The sequence below is a fragment of the Atheta coriaria genome, unplaced genomic scaffold (assembly GCF_025399875.1).
Source record: "Atheta coriaria isolate IRGN ID8LTWV9N9 unplaced genomic scaffold, Caltech_Dcor_3.1 hic_scaffold_8_pilon, whole genome shotgun sequence".
NCBI lineage: Eukaryota > Metazoa > Arthropoda > Insecta > Coleoptera > Staphylinidae > Dalotia > Dalotia coriaria.
In genome coordinates, this window is record NW_027045450.1 from 7,144,784 (window position 1) to 7,171,434 (window position 26,651).

The following is a 26,651-nucleotide window of genomic DNA, read 5'->3' on the forward strand; positions in this document are numbered from 1 at the left end:
AAATGTGTAAACAATGCAAGATTATCCCGACTGCAAGCGGCGATAAATCGCGCTCGACGACGCCTGACCTTGGAAATAAAAAGCGTCAATTAATAAAATTTGCAATTTGATAATGAGTGTTAATCTATTTTCTGCGATTCCGCATATCAGAAGATGCTTTTTGCGCACACGTTCCGCTTTTTATTTTTCTCGATTCTATTAAATTCGTTTTATTTGATTTTTAATCAATCGCTTTAAATGTGAACTTTTCAACTTTAACTGGCGCATCGAAACTTTTGCTTAGCACACACAGAGAGAAAAGATTTATTTAGTTAATGATTTAGTGGCGTGATTTGTCGGTGGGAAGCAGTGTGTTTATCGAATTAAAAATTGATTGATTTACGTGCAGGTAAAAAAAAGTAAAAATCAATCATTTATTCACTTGAGAAATCAGAAATCACGTCAAACAAAATATTTAATCAAAAAACGTCGGGAATGCGGCTCGAATTAAACATTTAAACATTTTTGGTGAGGGTGAGTGTTGGTTTGGCTTCATTAATTATTCTCGGGCATGATTTGCGCATTGAATTTTAATCGTAATTACAAATCGAGGGTCGGATAATCATTAAACATACAAACGTAGACAAATATCACACGAAATGAAGTGAAATCAATAAATTTATGTGTGAAAATACGTCGTGGAATACAAAATTTTATTCTGTCGCCTGTAGAAATAAAAATAAAACATGAAAAAGACGAGAAAAAAAAACGCAATTAAATTAATAAAAGAAACGTCCGAAAAATGCCCGCTGAAAAAATCATTACGCGAGAGAAAACAAGAAAACACTAACTTCCATGGTGGAGAGAATGGCTGAGAAGGAAACTGCGCGCTGGCGGCGTTGGCGGCAAGCGGGAGGCGGCGCATATATAGATATATATATATATATAATAAAAAAAATATAATAACAAAGTGCGTTGTAAATCGCGGGCTCCGCGCGCGCCGCCGCTCTCCGTACAAATGGCGGATTTTGTCATCTAATTTTGATGGAGCTGCGCACCGGCGGGCCGCGCGCGCCGCGACGCTGCCCCTAAATTATCAGTAGCCAGGCCGCGCTAGTGTCGTTAGGTGCTCACCAGCCGCACACACAGACCACCAAACCACCACCAAACAACCACCGCGATGTACGTTTCATAAAACCTTCTCTGAGCGGCGTTGGTCCTTGTAAGTAGCAAAAACTACACATTATTATCACATATTCCAATAGATATTATTTATAATAATCAACAACTAAAAATAAATTAATAAAAACGTGATAAACAAGTGAAATAACCCCTAAAACATGTTAATATAAAAGAAAACAGTGAAAAAATAACAAATTTAAGTGTAAAAAGTGAAAAATTAAATAAAAATCATTTTTAATATATTTTTATGATAAAACTGTAAGTGATAATAATAAATTTTAATTAAAAATAGACGTTTTTAATTAAATATGATTAGAAAAGTGTGGATTTTTGAAGGTTTCATTAAATTAATTGTGCGACGCATTTTTTTACTTGCTTTTTTTGTGTTTTTCGTCGATGCAAAGCTTCAATTTCTCACCCACACGTTGAACACGCGTCGCAAATGAAATGAAAAGTGGGGTTGCGGGCCAGAATTACGCTTAATGTATTCGTGGCGTGTTTGTGGCGCGCCGGTCGAACAATTTTAAAACGATAGCGAAAGTGAAATGCTAATAATCCACACATTGCTACAGTTTTCATTAAAATTCACTTGATTTTCACTTGAACACAACAAAACAAAAACAAAATTATAAAAAATAATATCTTATAATTAATATTGTATTAAATTATTATTAATTTTTTTCTTTTTGTTCTGAAATTTTTTCTGTATGTGTGTTTTGTTTGTTTGTGAGGGTGAAAGTATGGCCGAATCTTAAAATACATTTTTCTTCGGTTTCCGTTTTTCTCCGCGTTTCTTCGCTTCCTCGCGTATTGTAGAGTTGGCGTGGGGGTGGTGGTTGTAAGGCGTGTCGTGCGTAGTGTCCGTGTGCGTCTTATGTATTTTAGGGTGCGCGTTTTGACCGCTGGCCGGCGCGCTCCGCCGGACCGCGTGGGTGGAACTATTGATCCACGATACGCGTTTCGCCCTCGTCGCGCGCGCGACGCGCCGCGGCTTGCCCACCGCCACCCCCTGACGCCCCCCTTTGCACACACAACACACATGCGCGCCTCATTCGCGCTGTCCGTTATGTTTCCATTCGTCATTATGTTATTCTGATAGGTCTCTGTGCTGTTGCCTTTATCTGATGATCAATAATTTCCCTTCGCTTCCAAGAATCCACACACATTTTTTCGGCTCGCCGTTTCCCTCGATTCACGCACAATTCACTCAAACACACTCACACCAACACACATAAAATATCTTTCCGATTTTTATATGTTTTAAACTATGGATGTAATAACCAAACTTCTATTCTCTAACGTTGCGTGTCGAAAAGTTTTATTTTTTTCTTTTCAAAGCCGGAAACTTTGCGAGGCGAATTTTTATTTTAAAGCAAACACAGGTGTTTCGTGAAAATCTTTATCGCAAAATCAATAAATTTCCAACTATAGCCTTTTTAATTTCATATCGCCAGTGCACTCATATCTTATTTGCGCTTGTCGTACGCGCTCCAATTCGAATTTAAATATTGACAAACTGAATTTCAGCCACCCACTAACGCCGACATATGCTCTGATCAGTTGGTTATTATTATCATCACGCCGAACCAATCAACACACTCTTTTAGGTTGAATTTAATCAGTTTTATCGTGAATAAAATTATTACATTTTACATATGATGAAATATATAAATATTTCCGTGTGATGATAAGATAATGCTATTTCAATTTGTGGGGTTTTGGCGTAGGTAAACGTAAATGCGGAAAATATCATTTTTTGCGGATGCGAACACCGAGGTACTGTTTTTAATAGGTGGGGGGTTGGAGTTGTAGTTGGTGGGTGACCTCGAGGGTTGGAATTTGTGCGCTATCAAAACGCTTCAGCACCCTGACGCGCGAGGGATGCTCACGATGCGCGTTGTGATTTGTTACGTGTCGCGAAAGTTTATATAGTGCCTAATATTTAATTTTTTATTTTTGGTAAATTTTTTTTTTAATGTAAAAATGTGAGTTTGTGATTTTTTGTGTTTTGTTGTGTGTTAAAGGGACCTATGGTAGTGTTGCATGTCGCCTACACAACGAGATGATGACATCGGTCACGTTGCCCTCCAGTTCAGGTCCCAACATACACGGCGGCTTCAGCGACACGGCCACCGCCGCCGCCGCCGCAGCAGCGGGCGACTTCGAGCCGCCGCGCCCGCCAAAGCGCTGCCTCTCCACGCCGCCCGCCGACACGTGCAAGAAGCGCCGCAAGCAGGCGACGCCCGTGCGCATCTCCGCCACCGACTCCCCGCCCGCCGCAGAAGGTAAGCCGCCGTCCCCCGATCGCGAGTCCTCGCCGTCAGAAACGCCACTACAATGTCCCGTCTGCCAACTGCTATTCGCCGCCGCCGATCAACTGCGGGCGCATCTCGCCAGCGAACACATGTGTAAACAAGAACCAGCGGATTCGCCGCCGCCGGAAACCGATAATGCATCCGATAGTGATTCACAAGCCGGTGGACAACTCACCTCTGGTGGTAATCCCGGCATGGAAATGAAACAGGAATTACCACCATGGTTGCCGGATTTACCCGGAAGTAAAGATTGGATGAATCCTGGGTTGTTAGGGTTTCCAGGTGCGGCTAATTCATTGTTCATGGGATTACCACCATTTGCTGCCCAGCCAGATGCGATGCCACCACGCCAACCAATTCGGATCTTCAACCCGGATGCGTATTGCGAGTTGTGCAACAAGGAGTTCTGCAACAAGTATTTCCTGAAGACGCATAAAGCCAACAAACACGGGATCTACACTGACCCACCTCCGGATTCCAATAACCCAACTAGCAGTTCCAACAGTTCAATTCCTTCCGTCAATATCCCCTCCTATGTGAACCATATGAAGATGCCACCTGGGTTGCCTACCAGCCTAGACCTGGCTGTTAAAATGGAGAAAAGCTACGACATGTTTACCGGCCCTTTTGGCAAGATGTTTGGCAAGACCAAACCATTCGAGACCTCAGAACAAGAACTACCATCAACCGACAGCGGTACTATACCTACGAATGCGGATGCTGATAACCAACAGGATGAATCGACGAGTCCGCGCATTATCCAAAACGAAACTACCTCAAACACCTCGCTGAAGAGCGAATATGATCGCGAACCACGCACCTCTGAGCAGGAACCGTTTTATACCTCGCCCGTTAAGCTATCGCCTGGTCAACAACCATCGACCGGTGCCCAACCACAAATACCACGAGAATCTTTCCAAGATCTCTCCGCCCGACTTAGACGTATTGGCGTAATGAACCCGAAAGCATTTTGTGAGATCTGTTGTAAAGAATACTGCAACAAGTATTTCTTGCGTACACACAAAATGAAACGCCATGGGATCTTCATACCAGATGATCGAGACCAAGTGAAATCAGAAGGTACTAATCCATACACACAGACAAGTCCATTGAATCTCATCATGGGGGAACAAAGCTCCAATAGTTCAGATCGTAAAACATCTTCACCGTCAGACATCAGTTGTGAGACCTGTGGAATCAAGTTCCAGAACGCTAGTTTGTTTCAACTGCATAATGTTAGTGTGCATTCAAAGTTACCTGATCCACCACAACTGTTTTTAAACACTAATAACGAAACAAAAAAGATTTCTGAAGAAAAACCTGCAAATTCAGCTGCTTCGTCTTCAGCTGATAGTATTTCTGAGGATTTACAAAAACTACAGACTATGATTCTGCAACTGAATGATTTAGATGTTTCGAAAGTTGCTAGCACTTGTAGCACTTGCGCCACCTGTGGGAAAGACTTCGAAAACAGATACTATCTTCACGCTCACATGATGACTGAGCACGGTCTTCTTTTAGATGATCCCAGTGAGAATGAGAAGACTCCTGAAGCAGATGCCAACTCTAACCTCAATTCTAACCTTAACAACAACACCATGTGTGATTTATGTGGGAAAGACTTCCCGAATTTCGAAGATATGAAGAAACATCTCTACGAAGCACATAAAACCAGTCAGGTGCCACTTACAGAAGTCAAAGAGGAATACAATGGGTTTACTACACCGGAAAAAACACCAAGGTCTGGTTTGAATACACCAAGTGGACTACCATCAACTCCAGGTGGACCAGAACGTAGGAGTTCCATGAATCTCACTCCTACCAGCAGTTATTGTGAGATTTGCAACAAGGAGTTGTGTAATAAGTATTTCATGAAGACCCACATGCAACGCATGCATGGTATTGAAATAGAAAATGGCGCACAGATTGGTGGCGTCATCTGTGACATCTGTAATAAAGAACTGTGCAGTAAATATTTTCTACGTGTGCATAAACATAACACGCATGGGATTGTTGAGTATGGTTCTAATTTGATGCAACCGAAGAGGTTTGAAGATGCTGGGGCTACACCACCAGCCACAATGGCCCCGCCATCTTCTAACATAGAAGATCCTTCGTTGAAACCTACTGATTTGGCTGATTTAAGTCATCGTTACTTTTCTCACTTTAATGAAGTTTGTCCATTGTGTAACAGAAGATTCAGAAGCACAAAATGGTTGAAAGCGCATTTACTCAGTGACCATGGTCAGGTGGGTGCTGAAAAGTGGGCTGAACTTGAACAACAACTACAACAATCCATTGGACAACAGAAAAGTTCAAGTAAAAGTAACGAAAGAGTCAGTCCTACAATAAAAATACCCAACAATCAAAACGCTGAGGTTTTGATTCAACAACAACAACAAGCAAAGATGCAGAATGTCTTGTCTTCAATTTTTGGCGCAGACGCAGACACCGGCAAGACTTATCACTGTTCATATTGTCCGTTTACAACACCCGTGCTGCCGTTCCTCTTCGTGCATGAACGCTCGCACGCCCAGAATGCAGACAACCCAACAAGCACCAACCTTGAAGCAGGCGTGTTGAAATGTCCAGTGTGCATGCAGTCGTTCGCCCAGCCGGAGCAACTGCAACATCATGTGTTTACACAGCATCCGTTCCTACCACTGCCGCCGTTCTTCAATGGTTTTAATGGAAGCAACGATATTCAATCAGTGGGTGATGCCTCCAAGGAACCATCCGAGTGTGCGGATGACGCCGAGGACACGCCGAGTAAAACAAGTAAGAAAGTATCTGTTAAGCGTAAACTGCCTGAGCAAGGCAACGAACAGTCTATTGACGCGGCGAATGCGAAAGATCTCAAAGAGATGGCGCGTAAGTCACAGCTACCTGCCACATACGCGTTACCGCAGCACGACGATGAAAACGCTACCGCGTCTGCGTGTCAATACGTTATGCAGCCATTTTTACTCGAAGAGACGACGAATGTGCTCGCTGTGCCGTCTATTGTGTATCTACCGGTGTCGAGTAAACTATCGTCGCCGATTACAGCGACGTTCACTCTCACACCAGCTTAATAAGCGCGCGTCTAGTCAGAGCGTAAAAAAGTCAAGAACATATTTTTTTAAGAGAACATTGAGAACACTAAACGGGGGAAAATTAAAAATTAAAAAAAAACGGCGATAGCTACACCTGTGATTATTATTTTAATTTAAACTTTATTAAATTAATATAAATCTAATTAATATAAGCGTATTCCTATATTTGCAAAAGAAGATAAACAAAACGCGGACGACGAACAAAAAAAAAATACCCATATGAGCACATATTTTTATGCAAATACCGGAAAGACTGAGTGAAATTTTATATAGTCTGTTGATTTTCACTTAAACGATGATGAAAACATTAAAAACTAAAAACGCAAAAACGAGTTTTGTAATTGACGATTCGAACTATAAAAAAAAACAAAGCACTGGCGTGTGTTGAAAGATAAAAAAATTCTGATGAGAATAAGTAAATGAAGAAAAATGAAAAACGAAGCTTTAGGTGATGTTTATGAAGTTCCTATTTTATCTCTCGAATATAAAGCAAAAAAAAGTAAAGAATTAAACAAAATACACACGCATATAATTATTGAGTTGTTAGATGTAGCTTGCTCAAGAGTCAGTTAACGTTCCGCATACGTAGAATTAGAATATTTATCTTACATGAAGAAGTTTAAAAAATGGAAAAAATCGCGCCCATCCAACGCAAAATAACTCAGGGTTTTTTAAACTGAAACGAGTACAATCAGACTTTCTTCAGCGGTACAAATACCGTTTTCCTGTCTCGAGTTCCTGATTAGATTTAATAGGATATATCACAAAATGCAAAACTAACCTCAAAAAATCAAAAACCAACAAAAATTACGGGATATATTGGCGTAGCTGGTGAGTTAAAAGTCAAAAAATTGGTTGCTAATCATTTTTTCATTCAGCAACTCGGTTCGGGTCCAAAATAATCAAAAATGGAATCAAGCGAAGCATTCCCGACCGTCTTCCAAAACACATAACCACAAAATACAATAGCCTAACCTAAAATAAATGGCAATGAGTTTATTTCTATGTTGTATAGTACAAAGAAACATAACATAACCTAAACATTAAACAAAAAAAAACGACTACCTTTTTGCTAATTACTAGTTATATGACTACGCTGTGTGCCTTCAGTAATTGCAAATGACCTGCTATTGAATTACTTAACTTAAAAGTAAAAGTGAAATCAAGCGAAATCCAGGTGCTGAACACAAAATCAACGCAGAATATGTTTCGAATACACCGCATTTTTTGCATCTCTGATTCTGCATCGATTTATTGTAATTCGATGCGATTCGATTCGATTCGGGATTGATTTATTCATGCGTGCCCGTCGTGGTCATTCGCCACCCACCCTTCAGCCGTGCGCGCACAATGACGTTCATTATGTTAAACAAGTTATTTTCATAAAATGCAAATTTCGGCTCGTGCCGCGCTTCCCTTGATTCTTTTTTTTCTTTCTATGTGTGAGTGTCCACACATATTACACAATGCGATTCTTTCCCTTTTTACGTAAAATGCGCTAGCGCCCAGCTGGCGCACCCTAAATTTTTACCCTAAAAATAATTTTTCAACACAAAAAAAAAGATCTGCATCTGTTCGCTGTGTGCATTATACAACAAGCCAAATGAATCTCAGGTTTAAATCTTCCATAAATAATAAAATGCTATGCAAATCCGAATCGAATCGAATCGTAGCTATTTTTAACTTAACCTCAAATTGAAACACGATCACAAAAGCATAAAATAAATGAATATTGGAAAGAATCAGAGCGGGTCAGGTCCTGAATAGTCCTGAACACTCATTTTAAACTATTATATACACGAAGCAGTGTGTCGAGTGTTCAAAACTTTAAAAGAACAAAAAACAAACAAAAACAAACAAAACTAGTGTGTAAAGGAGCGAAAAATCAAAAAACACCCCGGATTAAGTGCGTGTGTGTGGAGAGGCGAGTCGCGCCGCCGCCGTGCGCCGCCGCGGGCCGTCCGTCCTGTTAAATATGTAAGTTGTTCGTAGAATTATAAAATGTTCCAGGACGCCCGTGCGCCGCCGCCGCCGGCACGCCGACGACTTCTGGCCTTCTTCATCGCGCGCCCGGGGGCAAAACTTTTTTACGTTATAGAATCGGTATTAACATTTTAACAAATGATAAACTATAAAGAAACTAAAACTTAAAAAAATGAAAAATATTTAAACTGTTATAAGAGGACAAATATTCGAATATACAAATAGTCGAACGGAACGTACGGGTTTCATATTAATTAAAATACACTTATTTAAACATTTTAAAATCAAAACAAAACAACAATAACAATTAATAACAACAAAAATAAGAAAATAAAAAGCGTTGACTGTTAGATTTTGTATTTAAGTTTTTCTTGTATGAATAACTTGAGGCATTTATTATTTACATCGATTATATGTATATGTATACATAAGGGTTGCGAGGGGGTGGTGGTAGAAAAAATATTTAAGCTGGAATTTTCGTGCGACGTCAAAGTCGAGACGAAAAGAATTTATATTGAAATATGAAAATCGTGCGCTTAATATTCGAGCATAGTCGACATGCAAAGGGGGTTGCCAACCCCCACCCCTGAAATATAAATTTATATTAAGCGTAAAAATAAATTTTAAAACCATTTTTTCTCATTTTTAGCAGAAAAAAACACAAAAATAAATAAAATATGTGTATATGTGTACAGTGGGTTGTATACTTTTACAATGAAATAGATTGTGAAGATAGCATGGCGACCATCGGTCAATTTTCGTTTATTTGCTGAATTGAGGGGTTGCGCACCCTTCGAATATTAAAAACGCATAGAATACACATACACACATCCACAGAAGTTCGAATATTGTTGATTAATGAAATCTAACCTAAATTAATACAAGCGCTATTAAAATGGCGTAGTTTTGGTTATTTTTTTGTTTTGCTGCTTTTTCCTGCGTCGCAGATGTGATATAATTAGTCGGAATGAAAATGAAATACGAAATGCGAGTCAGAAGGGGATGTGGAAGTGAAGATGGCGTCTGTGCGGAGGCAGGAAGAGCGGTTATTACACGCGGCGTTGCCGCCCCGCGATATGAGATATGTCCCCGTGCGACGGTGGCGTTTATTATATTATCGTCATTATTTTATATATCAGGAAAAACGCCTGCACGGCCGCCACCCAACATACTCACACATAGACATATGAAACAACACATATGTATATTGTGTCTGTGTGTGAGTGTAAAACAATCGTAATGAAGGGAATGTTTCTACGTTTTGGTGCGTCGGCGTTGGCGTCGGCGTCGCTAGGAGGGAGTCTTAGCAAATTTCACCCCCTCATATAAGGTTATGTGTGTTGGTGTGTGTGTGTGAGTGGTCATCGGCTCTCCCTTCGTTGTCGTCGGCGACGCGCGCGCGAGCTTGATAAAAGAAAATGGGATAAACCTATATTTTTCCAAATCCACATTTCAGTGAATTTACGACGCGAGTACGTGGACGCGCGCGGGGGTGCACGCGGAGGCGGTGGGGGCGGTCTGCGCGACGCGACATTCCCTTCGCTGACGCGCTGCTTCTCCCCGGGAAAAACTTAATGAAATAGGCCGGCTTTCCAATTATGAAATCGAACGTTCTATTTTATATCGCGGCGGCGGAGCGCGCGCAGCGCCCTCACACTGAGTATATACGACATGTCCGCATTATGTTTCCGTGTGAGGCGGCTGGCAAAAAAAAAAGTTCGCACACCGGAGTTTGCAGTTTTCTTATACGGACACAGACAGAGATGAAAAATGCGTTTTTATTGAGTTTTTTTTTTCTCCGCCGGCTTCTTTTTCCATGCCACACTGTTTGTATGTTATGTATGTGTTGAATTTGTGCGCGCGTTGTTCATTTTTATTGTCGGCGCGGGTTTTATTATCGTTTTGGAAGCGGTGCGTAACGTAATTAAAATTAATATCAATAAGTTGGGGCGCTGTCCTTGCCACGCGCTTAGAAATTTCGATTCAGCTGGATAAATATCGAAAAACGGGTAAAAAAATAAAAATTTTGGAGAAAAAAAATCATAAAAACTAGATACAAATCTACAAACATCCAATAAAAGGGAATTTTATCCATCATTTGATCAATTTAGGCAGGGGATTACCGAAAATCCAAAATTGTGCAAAATGTTATTCTTTAATTCTCTTTGAACAGCGTGACGAATTCGCACCCGCAGGCAGCTGTTGCGTAATTATGACAAGAAAGGGTGAGATTTGTGCAAAAAGGGGACTTTTTCAACCCAAAAACTCTAAACTGAAAAGGGGTACGCCGTACATACGCGACAAACATCTTTTCATCATATATAATATAATACTAACCGAAGGGCACTGTCACTGTCACTGTCAATGACACACACACACACCGAAGGGCGGCGGGGCATCGCGGCACCTTTTCCACATTTCTGAAAAGAGCCTAAATAACGTGCGCACGCGACCTCACCCCATCGCATCTCGCATCGCACAATCCGCAGATTATTGATTTCATCGGTTTTCATTTCTTTCACCGTTTCACCCCCGGCTTCTTACAATTTTTCCGCTTTCGATATTTTTCTCTGTCTTTACAGCGTTGCCAACATCTCAAACCACCTGCATTCAAATTAAATTAGAGAATATTTCAATTTCCAGCAAAATTTTGCACAGGGGATGATTATAATAGAACACGTGCCCCTTTTACGCTTAAATTCAGGGGTGAAATTCTCGCAGTGAGCAAATAAATAAACAGACGCACATTCTGGGGGCAAAAACACAAAAACGGGGTAAATCCACAACTGTCGAGATTAAATTCCCTTCCGATGACAGAATATTCACATAAATAACGATTACCATTGCGTATGCTCGAATATTAAGCACCACCTAACCTCAAACCTTTAAAAAAAATTCATTGAATTTAATTTAACTAAGGATAACTCTAAGAATCTCGCAAGAATCTATCACTATTAGTTAAAGAACAAAAAACGATTTTATATACCTATAAATATAACAAAAATGAAATGAAAACAACATGGCTACGCACGCGTATTCATTTGTTCCAGGCGTTGTGACGCCGGCGGCCATCTTGTGATGGCAGTGTTCCTGCCGCTGCGCAGGCAACACACACACACTATTAAAAACATAAGAACGTAATGAAGATGATGAAGAAGATGAAAAAACAACTACCTAAAAACTAACTATTACTATTACTATATTTAACGTTTAAGAATCGGAGGCACAAAATCAAAATTAGTCTGTAAGGGATGTTTAGTATATACATACATTATATAAACAAATTAAGAGAGGATAAAAATGAAGATAAAAATATATGACACATAAGTTATATATAGTGACATGTTTTGTAGAGAATTTCACATGAGATTATATCTATTTACATTGGAGACTCAGATATATAAATAAATTAAAAATGACGATGATGAAAAAAGCGAAAAGGAAATGAGAGGAGAAAGACGAAAGAAGTAAAATTATACATACATTTTAAATACAATGATAAAATATAACTATTTTCATATTATTCAATATGCGTTTGTAAGCGTTAGGGAGAACAAAAAAATGGCGACACGTCATTTTTTGCCGGTGGCGCCATCCGACGAGAGTTTACAACTACTACAACAACAACAAAAAAACGAGTTATTTCGCAAAACAAACAAGTATAGTAAGTGTTTTTGAGCTTTACGTTTCTGTCTATGTGTTGTTGTATACTTACGTGTAAGTTGTATCAATCTATCTCGAACTGCCATTAGTAAAACAACAAAAAACAACAAAATAACAACAAATCAGGTTCAAAACTAAAACTTCCTCTTTTATATACAGATGCAAAGCAAATTGTTGAAAACTTTTATAAGAAACAGTGTTACCTCTCCGAGCGGGTTTAGATATCGGCACAATTAGTTAATTTTTTAGAGGATTTGTCATAACCTCAAAATCCTACCGTGTTATCAGGCGTCGTGGGATTCCAGTTCAAAGCAAACTACCTCCAAAGATACAAAGAAAATAAAATACAACACATCATGTATTGACTAATTTGTTATATCGACTATATATTGATTAAAAATGACTATAATATTACAAAAACAAATTATTATTATAACGAGGAGATGTGGCTGTATGTAATAGGGCGTTATTAATGTTTATACAAGAGAACAAACCAACCGGAACAAAAATCCTAGCTAATTTTGCTTCTATCTAAATTTCACGTTAACATAACCTCAAATCACAACTATCATATTATCATGTTACAGTTTAGATACATTTATTTTTAATTTTGTGATTGCATCAAGAAAAATAACACACTTCTAGTCGTTCCTAGTCTAATTTATAATATATTTTTGTTTAACAGTGTATAAATAATAAAAATGAATATTGTACAAGGGTGATACTTATTTGTTTTTGTGCTGGTGATGCAATCACATTGTTTATACATGATTTTACGCTAATTAAAATGTAATACAAGCAGATTTGAGCAGATTTTTACATTTTCATATTCCGACATTTGACATGTGAGTACGAGTATTATAAATTTAACTAAATCCGTAAACGTAAAGGCAGTAATGGTTAATAACTGAAAAGTGAAGATCACACCACACGATGGATGGAAAACAAAATTGTATTGTATTTGCTAAGCATACTACGATTTAGTGGCAAATAATTATGTATTATTATATTAGTCATGTAAGAAAAATAAATAAAACATTAAAATTACACATCTCGTCAATTATTATTTATTTTGTTCTATTATTCATAAAATAAATAAAAAAATAATTATTTCAGGTGTTTGGTTAAGTGTCATGACGTTAGGCATTTATTTTACTTTTAGATCATTTTTTGTTTGTTTGTGTTGTGATTGCACAAAACATTAAAATTAAATATTTTAAACGTATATTTTTATTTATTTTTATTATTTGGTTATGTGAGGTGGTGATTGGCTATTAACTATACATTTTTCTTTTTTTTTAGATAATATTTTGCTTGTTTTGTGTAGTGATTTGCCAAAAACATTAAAATTAATCATTTTAATACTGAATTTTTATTTATTTTTATTATTTGGTTATGTGATGTTGTGGTAGGCAACCAACTATACATTTTATTTTACTCTAAAATGTTTTTTTTTTGTTTTGTGTTGCAATTTGCATTAAAACATTGAAAAACATCTTTATTCTAAATTTTGGTTATGCTGTTATGATAGGTAACCCACTATACATTTTTCTCTATTTAACTTAATGATAATATTTTTCTGTTTTTGTTATTTGTTGTGACATGCTAAATTGTACCATTTTCCGCTGCAATTAATTGCTTGACATTTTGCGCACGAAGGATCACAAATAGCACCTTCGTTAGCACGCTTCGTGAAACAGGTGCGAAACAGATGAAACTGATTTCCTTAGCCGACTTCCGACACACGCGGGCGTCACACTCGGCCAAACATTCGACAATATGTGACAATATGTGACGTGTAACGAACCGAACGCGAACAAAACAACACATCGACATCATTTGACTGCATTTATATTGCGATTGAAATTGAAGCAGGAATCTGGAAACGACGCTAAACATGAGTTGCGTTTTTTGATAGTTAATAGTAATAACTGAATTGGACATGAACACACATAAACATTGCTCGTCATTACCTTGGCATACGTTTTTCCTTGACGATTACAGCTCGCGACTGCAATAATTTTAATAATTATCTAAAGATGCAATGTCAACCGACGTTTATTCACTCGATAATTGAGTAATTTTATTTTAGGTTCTCGAATTTTCATTCTACAACAGTTTATATTCGTGTTTTTATATAGTTTGCTTCAAGATAAATAAACTATGGAGGTAAGTAAGTACATTTAAGTAATCTACGCATGCGCAGTAATCATTTTATTGCATTTAAGTAAACATAACCTAAGTTTAAAGCTTCTTTTACGCCAAAACACAAATAAAATCAAAATTTATTTTTTTTTAATTTTAGACTCATTTATTTGGTTATTTAAACAAATTTCAACATAAATATTGTTTGCACGTGTCTGCAAATAAAAATTTACGTAGAATTTTTGCATGTTCATAATACTTACGTACTTACAGACTTTTACATGAGTATTATTTGATAACAACCGTGCGCAAACACAAAAAAATCGCAAATTTTTACATCTTGTTACAAATGTTACATTATTTCACATACGTGACCTTGAAAATTCGCAATAAAATTAAACTATGTGTACTTTCCACTTGATTAAACCGGATGAGTCATTGAATCATCAATAAAATCTCCCCTTGCTCGATATTTCACCATTCAAAGTCTTAATTTATTCCCGAATCATACTAGATTCTACAAATAACTGAATCTGACGAATATAATTTAACAGTTGTCTTTGTCGTCTTGTTTGATTGATTCGTCGATGTATTTGTTCATGTGGCAACAAATTACTTTTGTTTATCGTTTATTTAAGTTTGTTCTGTGTTATTTCGTCCTCTCGGTGTTTATACATGTGTGTAAAAGTGGTGTATTTGGTGGTTTCGGAAGAATAATTGAAGATTGCGTCTTGTTGTGTCTTGAAGGAGTTGTGAAGTCGCCGCTGTCGGAATTGCGCTGGTTTTTCGTCATGTGCGGAAAATTGGAAAAGTTTCGCACACGCTGGCACAATGTACGGTTGGCGGTTTTTTATTGCGCTCCACATGGATTGAATTTAATTTATTTTCTTACCGAAATAATAACAATTAAAATTAATTGATTTTTTTTCATAACTTTTTATTTTATTTTTTTAATTTACGCTTTTACTTAGCGTAAATTACGATAAACTTAAGTAATATTAAAATTAAGCTAAAATATATTCCTTTGTGAGGTGTCTGCGTCATTCGGTTCGGTTTATAAAGTCAAATAAATATTAGTGATAGCGGTACTATATAATTCCAGTCGTGTAAAACCCAATTGTATTAATTTCATGCTCACTACAATCTCGTTTTATATTAAGATTGCCGAAAATAATTGAAAATTTCCTTATTTGCTGAGAATTACATGTAGATATAGGACATTGTAGTGTTTATGGTTGCCTACCGTTCATTTAAACTATAATTGACGTAACGTTCAAAGATATCACCGTAGGCAACCATTATCACTACGTTAAAATGCTTTTAAGTGAAAGAACATTCTTTTCACTTAATTAATATACAAAATACTTATAAATGTCATGTAAAATCATACAAAAATATTGTTTTTAGTGTTTTCTACTGTATATTTTAACTATAATTGACATAACCATTAAATAAATGTCTATAGGCAACCATTATATCTTCTTTGAAAAATGTTGACGTAAAAAACGTTATTTTCAGCCATGTAAACACAAAATAAACTAAAATATTGTATAAAATCATATACTAGGTTTGTTTTTACGTTTGCCTACTCTAAAATAAAATAATAATTGACATACCCTGTAAAACCGTGACTATAGGCAACCCTAAACCCATTTTAGAAATATTTTTACTCAAAAAACATTCTTTTCACTCATTAATTTCACAAAACCCAATAAAATATCATATAATCGGTCAATTGAAATAAATTTCCGATAAAAATTTAATAAAATGATTCATAATTAAACAAACACAATCAATTAATTTGTCAATTCGAATGTTGCAAGAAATTCCTCGAGTTTTATTGATAATTTATCGCCAACATTGTATTTGTTTTACAAAACACACACGCATCCACATCGTAAATGTAAACAATTAAATGGCATAATAACACACATAGTTCAAATATGAAATTAAACCAAAAATTACTTGAATATCGATCGCGACGTCGACAACGATGATGATGATGATGATGAGCATGCTCGAACTCATGCCCGCGTCCGGATGTCGCACTGTCGCACACTAGACAAATAATTTAATTTACAGGTAATTAGTGTGCGTAATTATTAGGCCATCGTCGAGCAAACATGCTCATGTTCATCATCGACTATCGCTATCAGTCCTACGTGCCGTGTGGATGTATTTTGACATTCACGCGAAGAGCCACGCGCAAATAACCAAACAAAAGCTCATTAAACTTTAATTAACAGATGTAATTAGTATTTTTTTTTTCAGTGTAGACTCATTACACACTTTAGAATGTCTGCTGATCGGACAATAGCAAATATTGGTGTATTACATGCCATGATTATTGTAGCGAGTGAATTTTTGAATTCGACCAGAAGAGGTAGTGAGACAATGAGAATGAGGAGTCATTAATTTAAGATGGCGGCTTAATTCATGGATGCCATGTGCGACTGACATTAACAGAACGCATTTTAGTAAAAAAATTTACAATGTACTTTAGTTTAGATGCTTTAGATTACTAAATTTGTTTAGTCACTGTAGTCTAGTTCCGTTTAGTTTATAATTTTTTGTTCAAATGGCTTGAACAAAATGTTTTGTTTTGTTTTTTCTAAGGTTTCGTCATCGTGTAAACCTGTAAATTTGTATTTTATTATATTTTGCATGTTTCCTTTACTTTGTTTACTTTGTATTTGTTGCTATCTTAGACGGTTGGGTTTCTTGGTATTTATCATACATGGCACAATGTCAATGTCAAATCATGTGAGTGATATATTTGTTCATTTGTAAATTTATTTCTGACATTTATTAGTTGTTGGGTATATAGTCGCGGTGAAAACAGGCAAAAGTTTTAGGTTTTGGTAAATAACTTTAAAACTAATAAAGATATTTAAATAATTCTTTTAGAAATCTATTAAGCATTAAATTATTTATAAAATTGTAAATAAACATTGCTATAAATAGTATTTTATCAAAAGTTATAAATTAATTTGTGCAAAATATTTTTTTCTCAACTTTAATTGTTAATAACTTTTTAAATAATAATCAAATCAACACAATTTTGATACAAAATAGAAATAATTTAATCGCAAATATAAATTTGAAAGAATTTCAATATTAACGCAAATAGTTTTTGAATTATTTAATAATAACTGTAGTTTTTCCACTGAAATAGAGGCGTCACAGAAAAGTGCCGGAACTATAGTTTAAAAAGTAAACAAAAAGTGCAATATAATAATTAATATTATGTTAAAACGTGCAACACATTTCAAAGAATTGTTATCTAGGTTATATCCAAACTGATAACCCAAATATTTGGTAAATTTCCAATTAGAAACAACAATATTTCAACTTTTCGGAAAATTTCCGAAAATATTAGCAATTGGAATAAATTTCAACGAACTTTTTTAAATATGAACACAATATATTTATATATTTACGTATTCACAATATTCACTTAATAAATATCAATTTAAACAAAAGTTTACTCCAAAAAAATCAATTTAACAAAAATGTTTTAATGCCTAGGCATCAAATTAAATCGCAAAATATTCGAGATAGTCAAAATTTAAATTATGCCAATATTAACATAACAATAAATGAGTCAGATTTAAGAAAATTATTTAAATTTTTGATGTGAAATACGTGTGTATCAGCATTTCCACACACTTAGTCACAACACATAAAAATCTCCATAAATTTTCATCAAAAATCAAAATCAATTTCTTAAAAATTTACTTCACGTACAAAAAAATAACTTTACTCTCACACCTCACACCACATGATTCTTTTGAATTCTATTTTGAATTCTCCCACAGCAGTGGGGGTTTTTCTTATCCCACGTCTGGAGGTAAACCGTCCGCTAGTTTAAAGGTGGTCGTCAGTGCAGTCACGAAATTCACGCGAATGTCCGGATCGTGACCACACCGGTGGGGAATCACCTTCACCTTGAAACCCCAACGCAGCCGCCGCCACCGTACCATCCACGCGCGGAAATGTGATACCAGCGAAGTCGGATGCTCGCGGTGCACCTCGCACGCCCGCCTTGTCGCCTATTTAATGCGGCGCGGTTTTTAATCGCACCTTACTCTGTACCTACGGCGAGTCGCGCGCGTGTGTTTTCATAAATTAATCGGAGAGACGCGGAGCATCGCGAGTTCATTTACTGGTTACATTTGCTACGTATTCTAACTTGTGCGGTACAAAAGAAATACGAGCGGCAGGTAAAAAGTGCGGGCTGTAAAGGTGTACGCTACGAACATTCCACGAGAGGGTGAGGGTGACTTTGTGTCTGCTCCAGTGAGCGAAATACCAACCCTGGCAGAATTCCACCAGAAGTATACCATGTGAGTATTTTATGACATTTAAATTTTTTTGTGTTTTTGGTTTAAAATCAATAAAACTACCCTTATGAATGTAATAAGTATAAAATAATAATGTTGAAATTAAAAAGGGGTTGTTCCCGGACGCAATTAAAATCTCGTTAGAATGAATAAATTATGATAATCACGCGAGGGGTAATTAAATTCATTAAATTTATGCCTGGTCATAATCGTAATCTCTCTGTGATTAAAAAAACTTAAATTATTCGTATTTCGACACGTAAAAACTCTTTTTATTTGCTAATATGGTGAATATTATTAAAGCGGCACCTTTGGAAGTGTAACACTTTGAGTTATTTGTTGATTATTCAATAACAATGTATGATAAACGTATAATTTTCTGGAAAATTAATTAACAAATAAATTCTGAAACTAATTGTGAAAGAATTTTGTTTTTTAACGCAATATTTAAAAAGTTATAAACAATTAAAGTTGAGCTTATTAAAAAGTATTTTAATTAATATAAATTTTAACATAACTTTTTAAAAACTAATGATTTATTAGTTGAAAAATGTAATTTTAATTCAGTATTTAATACATTGTAGATATTTGAAGATAAAATAATAAAAATTAGTTTAGTATGCGAGTAATTAATTAATAACTGGTGTTATCGTATATGATTTCCCGTGACACCTAATCACGCACGACAATCTATAGTTATTTATTAATAACTTAATAATAAATAGCGTTGGAAGTATAATTTTTTCAGAAAAATATTTCGTAATAAATTTTACAACCAACTGAAAAACAATTTTGTTATTTGACATATTATTTATGAAGTTATGAACTATTAAAGTTCATTTTAAAAACTAATAAAAATTATTTTTAATTGGAGCATAAAGTGAGTTTTAAAAATAGTAAATATATAAAAAATGTTATTATATTTAGAATTTAATAGTTTATAGGGTTCTTGAGAAATTTCCGATAAAATTTGTTTAGTTTGCTTGTAAATAAATAGAAACTAATATTTTTGGTGACACATTTTTATGTCCGATAAATTTCAGTTTTTTACCAATTACTCAAAAACTATTAATCTTATATCAACAAACATTTTAAAACTGAATTCATAATTAAATTTTACATCAAACTATGCATAGTGAATGTAAATTTAATTATCGCAAACAAAGTTATTAACAAATAAAGTTGATTTTGTAAACGTAACTATAACTCAATATACAAATTGGTCTGTAATTTGTGACTAAAAACAGTTATCGCTAATTTTTCAACACAATTCAACTCAGAATTAAGTACTAAATAGACTTTTAAAAGAATTATTACAATAACTTAATTAGTTTTCAAGTTATTAACCAAAAACTATAACTTTTAAACGACCTATATCACACTCTATAAAGTCTCCAGTAAATAGAACATAAAAAAAACAAAATAGCAATAAATTGCCAACTAAAATAGTTTGCTAAAAATACTTCTGCAATGAATATACTTACGCAACTGCATAAAATGTATTTTTCTTTTATGCGCCTAGGTATTATCAGTAAAAACTATTAATTGTTCGCAAATAAGCAAATAACCATCAATATTGTTTACCAATTTATTTTTCTAATTTCTCATTGTAAAGCCGAACGATGTTTACTGATTACAAACAACAAAAAATGTGTTTTAGACAAAAAGGTATGCGACACAACACGATAATAATAAGAAAATCGGCACACGTTTTCGACATTTACAAAGTTTTTTTTTGTTTCTGTGCACGTATAGGCAAATATTTAATATTAATTGGGTAGCTAGACTTAAACACGTGCGTAATTATTCACTACATTTGCAATCAGTAAATTTATTTATATATTTATGAATTTTTTAGTGTCAGGGTGTAAAATTACTATTTACGTCAATTCTATTTAAGTGAAAATAGTGTTGCCTATCTAATATCACTCATAACCTAAAAATTTACTTAAAATAATTGCATTTTGGGGTTTTTACTTTGAATTATTTTATTGGTTATAAATTAATAAATATTTTTGCAAGCAAGCATTAAAATTCAATATGAAAAGTATTGTTTTTTTGAATTTATCAATTTCACACGGTCGAGCCGACACTTTTAATCTCGCTCGCAATAAAATTGCACTTTTATTATTAACTACAAAATTGCTATGCGACGAAATTCCGCGCTTTCAAGTGGCGCGCCCGTTTTATCTAAACTCCAAACTGCTGCAATTCGACATATTGTCCGGATTTAATTTGGATTATTCACATGTACTCTTTAATCGCACACTCATACCGCATAATTGCAACATGTTGATATTCATGTAGACTTCAATTACACATTTTTCGAGATTTGATTAATGTCATGCTTGCCAATGGCGAATTTTTGCAAATTGTTTGTTAGTTTTGCTCAGTTCCGCTTTGGACAATCGAAATAGTTGTAAATTATAGTTTTGAACGATTGTCAACAATACGAAATGTTTTTCGACTCTGAAATAAACAGTTTGCGTTGATTGCTGAATCCACGAGTAATAAATTATTCTGAATGGATGAATGTTTGCGTACAACTCGCAACGGTTTATTAAAAATATAATTACACGTGTTTTTGTTGATTTTTGTGACATAACAATTCAAAAATACGAAAAGGTTATTATTTTTGATCAAATTATCATAAAATTCAACAATTTACTTAAAAATTAAACAAAAATATATTTAAACTTTAATATTAAGGCATAAAAATGTGCGTTCGATGCATTTTACTCTAAAGGTGATTAAACTTTCTTAGAAGACATATAAATAATCGCTGAAACACTTGACAGACACCGATTTCATTCAGATTAGCGAGTAATGTGAGCTTACTTAATCTTAATCTCTGCGCTGGGTATTTTATTAGATAGATGATGACAACTTGACAACGCGTGTCTGTGTGCTTGTCTCAGCTGCTCCAGACGAATGCACTTTGTTTATGCATGCGTCATCTGTTTTCAAATGATAAAAAAGTTTTGCATTTGATAGGCAGAAAGATTTAAACCAAAAACTTCAAAATATTTATTTATAGACGATTTTTACTAGATTCATATCAAAATAATTAATAATTGATCGGCAAACAATCTATAAATATCTATTACTGAGATATTATATCAAAAAACCATTAAATTATTTATTTTTTATTATTAAACACGTGTTTGGTTATAATATGACTTTTTAGTTGCTATGCTGGTTGCCTATGTGTGAACATCTTAAACCTAACCTCTTTAAAAGCGCGGCATTTGTCGATTTGTTCGATTTGCGTCATTTGCGCAACCACTTGACTCACAATAATGATTGTCGTGCGCACGAGCCATTTTTCATGTAGATATTATAGATGATCACGAGAGCACGTTGATGCTTTCCTCACCTCGCTCCAAATTCGATTATGCGAGTGATAACATCGATAAGCATCGATTAAAAGTGAATTTATTACATTGTAAATGCATGTAAATATATAAATTACTACAATTATCCGATAATAATAATTATTACTTTGTGAAAAAATGTTTTTCGAAAAATTCAACTTGATAATTTTATAATTTCACCGGTTTTGCAATGGCATTGACCGCAGGCAGCACTTTCGTTTCCATCGGAATGTCTTATCAGATAAGCGAGTCGAAGGTTAGGATGTAATTATACAACTGAGTCAGGTTCGATGGAGTTTGCTCTGATTTACTATATTTTAGTTTATTTTATATCCAAGTCAAAATTTTATTTTATTGGATTTAAGTTAATTTAGGTGTATTAGATCAGATTTTTTTATTCTGCGGCTGTGCACAACTAGATTTCTACCGCATACTTGCATAGATATCCAATGAAGCCGAAAATCAATCAACGAAACACGCAAACATGGCGTAGGTCATGAATTTAGCCGAGTTTCAAACCGCGCGCAGTAGTGCACTAGTGTTCTTGCGCAATCTCGCAATATTTCCATCAAAATGGCGCCGTTTAAAATTTAGCACTATCTACTTACAATGCAATAATGCAAACAAAGCGATTGTAATATTCCACAGCTGAATTGTTTTGTTATTCAATGTCTCAGCGCAATAAACTTTTTTTTGGAAATTGATAAATATTTACTCATCTACCACACAGCGCGTAGTTAACATTTTATATCCCAGTTAGATAAAATGGTTTTTCCAAGATGTTTATAACAAACATATCATGATGGTTTTTTCTATAATTTAGAAATCGAAATCAATTCCATTGATTACAATTCCGAATCGTGTTGAATCCGAGCAATAATTGCGCTTTTGTAAAGAAAATTACGTAAAAAGCGCGCGCACGTCATAAAAAATGTAATTTACAGTTAACAAACAATAGTGCCGTTCAATTATTTTTATATTACTTGTGCCCCTCCTCGCAACAGCAGCGGAGTAATTAGGGCGTGTGTACGTCAAACTTTTAATCAGTCTCAATCTTTAATTTCATCGCTCGGAATTCACGTCCGAAATGTGAATTTTATTGACATCGTGATTGTGAAACTTTCGGCCACCCTTTCTTCCATTTCATTTTATATAATACATGAATGCCGACATAAAAAATGAATAAAATCATTTTACATACACGTAATGGCGTTTTGCCGTTGGTGTGTGTTTTAGGTTTCACTGATTCGGGCGCGATATGAAAAACGAAAAAAACACATTACACATGACGAAAAAATGGTCGTGGCTGGGGAAAAAATTACATTGGTCGATGCAAATTACGAACAAAAGTTTTGTCAAGTATATATACACACTGTGAAGTACGCAACGTGCGCCACATAAATAACTAATGAATAATTTGTATTTCCATTATTTTTATTATTGCCTTCAAACTTTTGAGTTGTTTTCGTATGCTAGAAATATTACAACTAGAAATTACTCAGTTACGTCGGAATAATAATAATTCTATGATTGGTTCGAAAATTTGTTGTTTGCGGATGAGAAACGCGTGGTACTCGCATGCGAATGAACTCACTGGACATTATTGCATCACGAGGCGTTAAGTTCAAGTTCAATGCAGCAGTCGCATTCGTATTCTCCGATCGGTGTGATGTTGAACTTGCGCTGCTGTTTCAGCTTCCACGATCTTGAGCGTCCCCCGGGCTAGCACGACTACCACCTGCCAACGGCCACACGGACACGGGACGAGCCCCTCACTCGCCGGCATCAATGTAAAAACGGTGAGTTTTGACCATGCAAAAAGCACGTGTGCGTTTTATGCATGCCCATTAAGCGCATTGTTGGCGAATTTGAGCATTTTTGCATACGCGATGCTTTTTTCGGGGATGAAAGCGCATAGAATTGTAGAAATACGCTCGTTTTAATGTGGGTCCCTATGCATGTGTGCAGGTTTTGCGATCGCCCCCCAACGTTTCTCGATAGACCATGGCGTACAATCGCAACGACCAAGGGGCGACCAACGAGATGTACGACGCGACCGGCGATCATCTCTCGGACGATCTGTCGGCGTGTAGCACTTTTCCATCGACGCCTGATGACACACTAAGTCATCATTCGATTAGCCCTGAACAGCTTACTGTATCCACCATCTTGGGTCTTGTTGAAGCTGCTACTAAACAAGGCGAAGATGGTAATAATTAAACATCAATTTATGCAACAGATTATTTTATAACTAATTATTCTTAGTTATCAATGTTGAATCTCTACCAAGTTCCAATCAATGCTCCACGAACGCGACGAACAGCTCCCGGGCTAGTTCCGAGATGTTCCTCAAGAAAGAAAAATGGTACTCGGTGACTATTCAGATCTTCATTCCGTTTATGATTGCTGGTATGGGTACGATTGGAGCAGGGCTTGTTTTGGGCACCGTGGAGGAATACGAAGTGTTTAAGAATGTCAAGGCACTATTCATCTTAGTGCCGTCCATTTTGGGTCTTAAAGGGAATCTGGACATGTGTCTTGCTTCAAGATTATCCACGCAAGCAAACATGGGCAAGATGGAGTCTAAAACAGAGATGATAAAGATGATTATTGGGAATATTGGATTGGTTCAGGTGCAAGCGATTGTTGCCGCATGTTTAGTATCACTTTTCGCTGTGAGTGTATCCGCCATTATGACTGGTGTGTTTTCATTCAATGATGCTTTACTGCTGGCAGCATCCAGTGTTTTGACAGCAACAGTTTCCTGTTTTATTCTTGGTATGCAACTTAATACACAATATAAACATAATTATGATTATATTATTCTTTAGATTTTGTTTTGATTGCTGTGATAACACTCACACAAAAACTCAAAATGAATCCGGATAATCTGGCAACACCTCTGGCTGCAAGCATCGGTGACATTGTATCTCTCTTGTTACTATCAACAATTGCAAGTTTCCTGTATACAATTCATGATACCTACTCATGGTTGTTATTTACCATCTTGGGATGTTACCTGGGAATAGCCCTACCCTTCTGGATTTTGATTGTGAGGAAAAATACTTATACAAGGCACATTTTACTCTCTGGATGGACTCCTGTTTTGTTAGCGTTGTTGATCAGTGGGTAAGTTATAACTAAGGATTTCAAAAATGTTGTCTTTAATGTTTAACTTTGTTTCCTTCAGAATGGGTGGACTTGTATTGGACCAAGCTGTGCAGGACTATCCAGGCTATGTAGTATTCCAGCCAATCATCAACGGCATCGGCGGCAACCTCGTCTCGGTGCAATCTAGTCGAATATCAACCATGTTGCATCAGACAACATTGCCGGGCATCTTTCCGCCGCACACCAAACATATTGTCCCTCCATGGTCAGCTTTATTCAAAGGGGGTAAGTCTAAGTCCAAAAGTCTATAATCTAAATAGATCTTTGTAAATCTCTACAATCTGCAAAGCTTTGCATGAGTAAGTGATTTACTGTTGCATTACCAGTGATAAAACGGGTGGATTTTTATAATTCTTATAATATATTGCAGTGTATTCAGCGAAGACGGCGCGCATTCTTCTCCTGATGTCCGTCCCGGGACAAACAGTGTTTGTTTTCGTCGCTGATGTGATCTACAATCATGGAACATCAACCGTATCAGCAGCGTTTGTCTTTTCATACCTTACTGTTGGTGTTATACAGCTAATGTTGCTGTTGTACACCGCCCACCTTCTTACACACACCATGTGGAGATTTAAGATTGATCCGGACAATTCAGCAATCCCATACTTGACAGCCTTGGGTGATTTACTCGGCTCAACGCTGTTGCTGCTAGCGTTTATGTTCCTGCGCTCCATCAATCAGGAATACTCGCCTGTCGTCTGAAAAAATCCGCTGTTTTTTCACAAGCAGGGTCTTTTTAAAATGCAAAGTAAGTTCAAAACGGGTTCAAGCCGACATGTCGGGTAAAGTTCAAGCAGGCATTGTCGGTTTATCACCAAACTGTTGAGCAGTGTTAGGTTTTTACGTTTTTCGTTGTTTTTTTCACTGTTTTCGAATTGCTTATCAATTTACCACGTAGAAACACAGAGTACAGCAAACAAAACTTAACCAATAGTTTAGTCAATCCAAAGTGTATTATTTTTTTATTATTAGCGCTCGTGAGGCCAAAAGCATTAGGCTCGTGATTATATGATAGTATTACAATTGATTTATTTCTGCAGTACAAAAGTGTCAATCACTTTTATCCAGGAACAGAACTTAAAGTACAATCAAACATTCTAACCCAGTATAATATTGTTAAATAGCTAAAACTGTACAATAATAATGTAGACCAGATAGTTTTTAAAGCAATTTTGACGAGAAACAAACAAAAGCATGAATGTATTTATTTTTATACCAAAAAATAAAATTTTGTATATTATGAGCATGTACAAACAACAACACAACATGTGATGTAATTACTATAATTACCAATTAACATTAAGTATTTTAAATGCGATAATTATCGGTATTTAAACATTTTAGGCTGAATAATTGTCAAATGTTTTGAAATACAAGTTTGACATTCATTTAGTCATC

At 35.8% G+C, this 26,651-nt stretch overlaps 2 protein-coding genes across 4 annotated transcripts; both read left to right on the forward strand.

Annotated features, from left to right (window-relative positions):
• Positions 1 to 274: 274 nt before the first annotated feature.
• Positions 275 to 13,264, forward strand: LOC135797148 (zinc finger protein 423). Of its 3 annotated transcripts, none has more exons than XM_065309362.1 (2): positions 275 to 388; positions 3,186 to 13,264. In XM_065309362.1, the coding sequence occupies exon 2, from the start codon at positions 3,224 to 3,226 to the stop codon at positions 6,548 to 6,550; it is 3,327 nt and encodes a 1,108-aa protein (XP_065165434.1). In that variant the 5' UTR covers positions 275 to 388; positions 3,186 to 3,223; the 3' UTR covers positions 6,551 to 13,264. The 3 variants fall into 3 exon arrangements, with proteins under 3 accessions (XP_065165434.1, XP_065165433.1, XP_065165435.1); XM_065309361.1 differs by lacking the exon at positions 275 to 388 and adding an exon at positions 1,071 to 1,201; XM_065309363.1 differs by lacking the exon at positions 275 to 388 and adding an exon at positions 3,024 to 3,120.
• A 4,992-nt stretch (positions 13,265 to 18,256) lies between these two features.
• Positions 18,257 to 26,518, forward strand: LOC135797220 (solute carrier family 41 member 1-like). The gene is made up of 7 exons (XM_065309455.1): positions 18,257 to 18,708; positions 23,775 to 23,878; positions 24,048 to 24,288; positions 24,345 to 24,857; positions 24,911 to 25,208; positions 25,270 to 25,475; positions 25,621 to 26,518. Exons 3-7 carry the CDS (start codon positions 24,084 to 24,086, stop codon positions 25,953 to 25,955), a joined length of 1,557 nt encoding a protein of 518 aa, XP_065165527.1. The 5' UTR covers positions 18,257 to 18,708; positions 23,775 to 23,878; positions 24,048 to 24,083; the 3' UTR covers positions 25,956 to 26,518.
• The last annotated feature ends 133 nt before the right edge of the window (positions 26,519 to 26,651 follow it).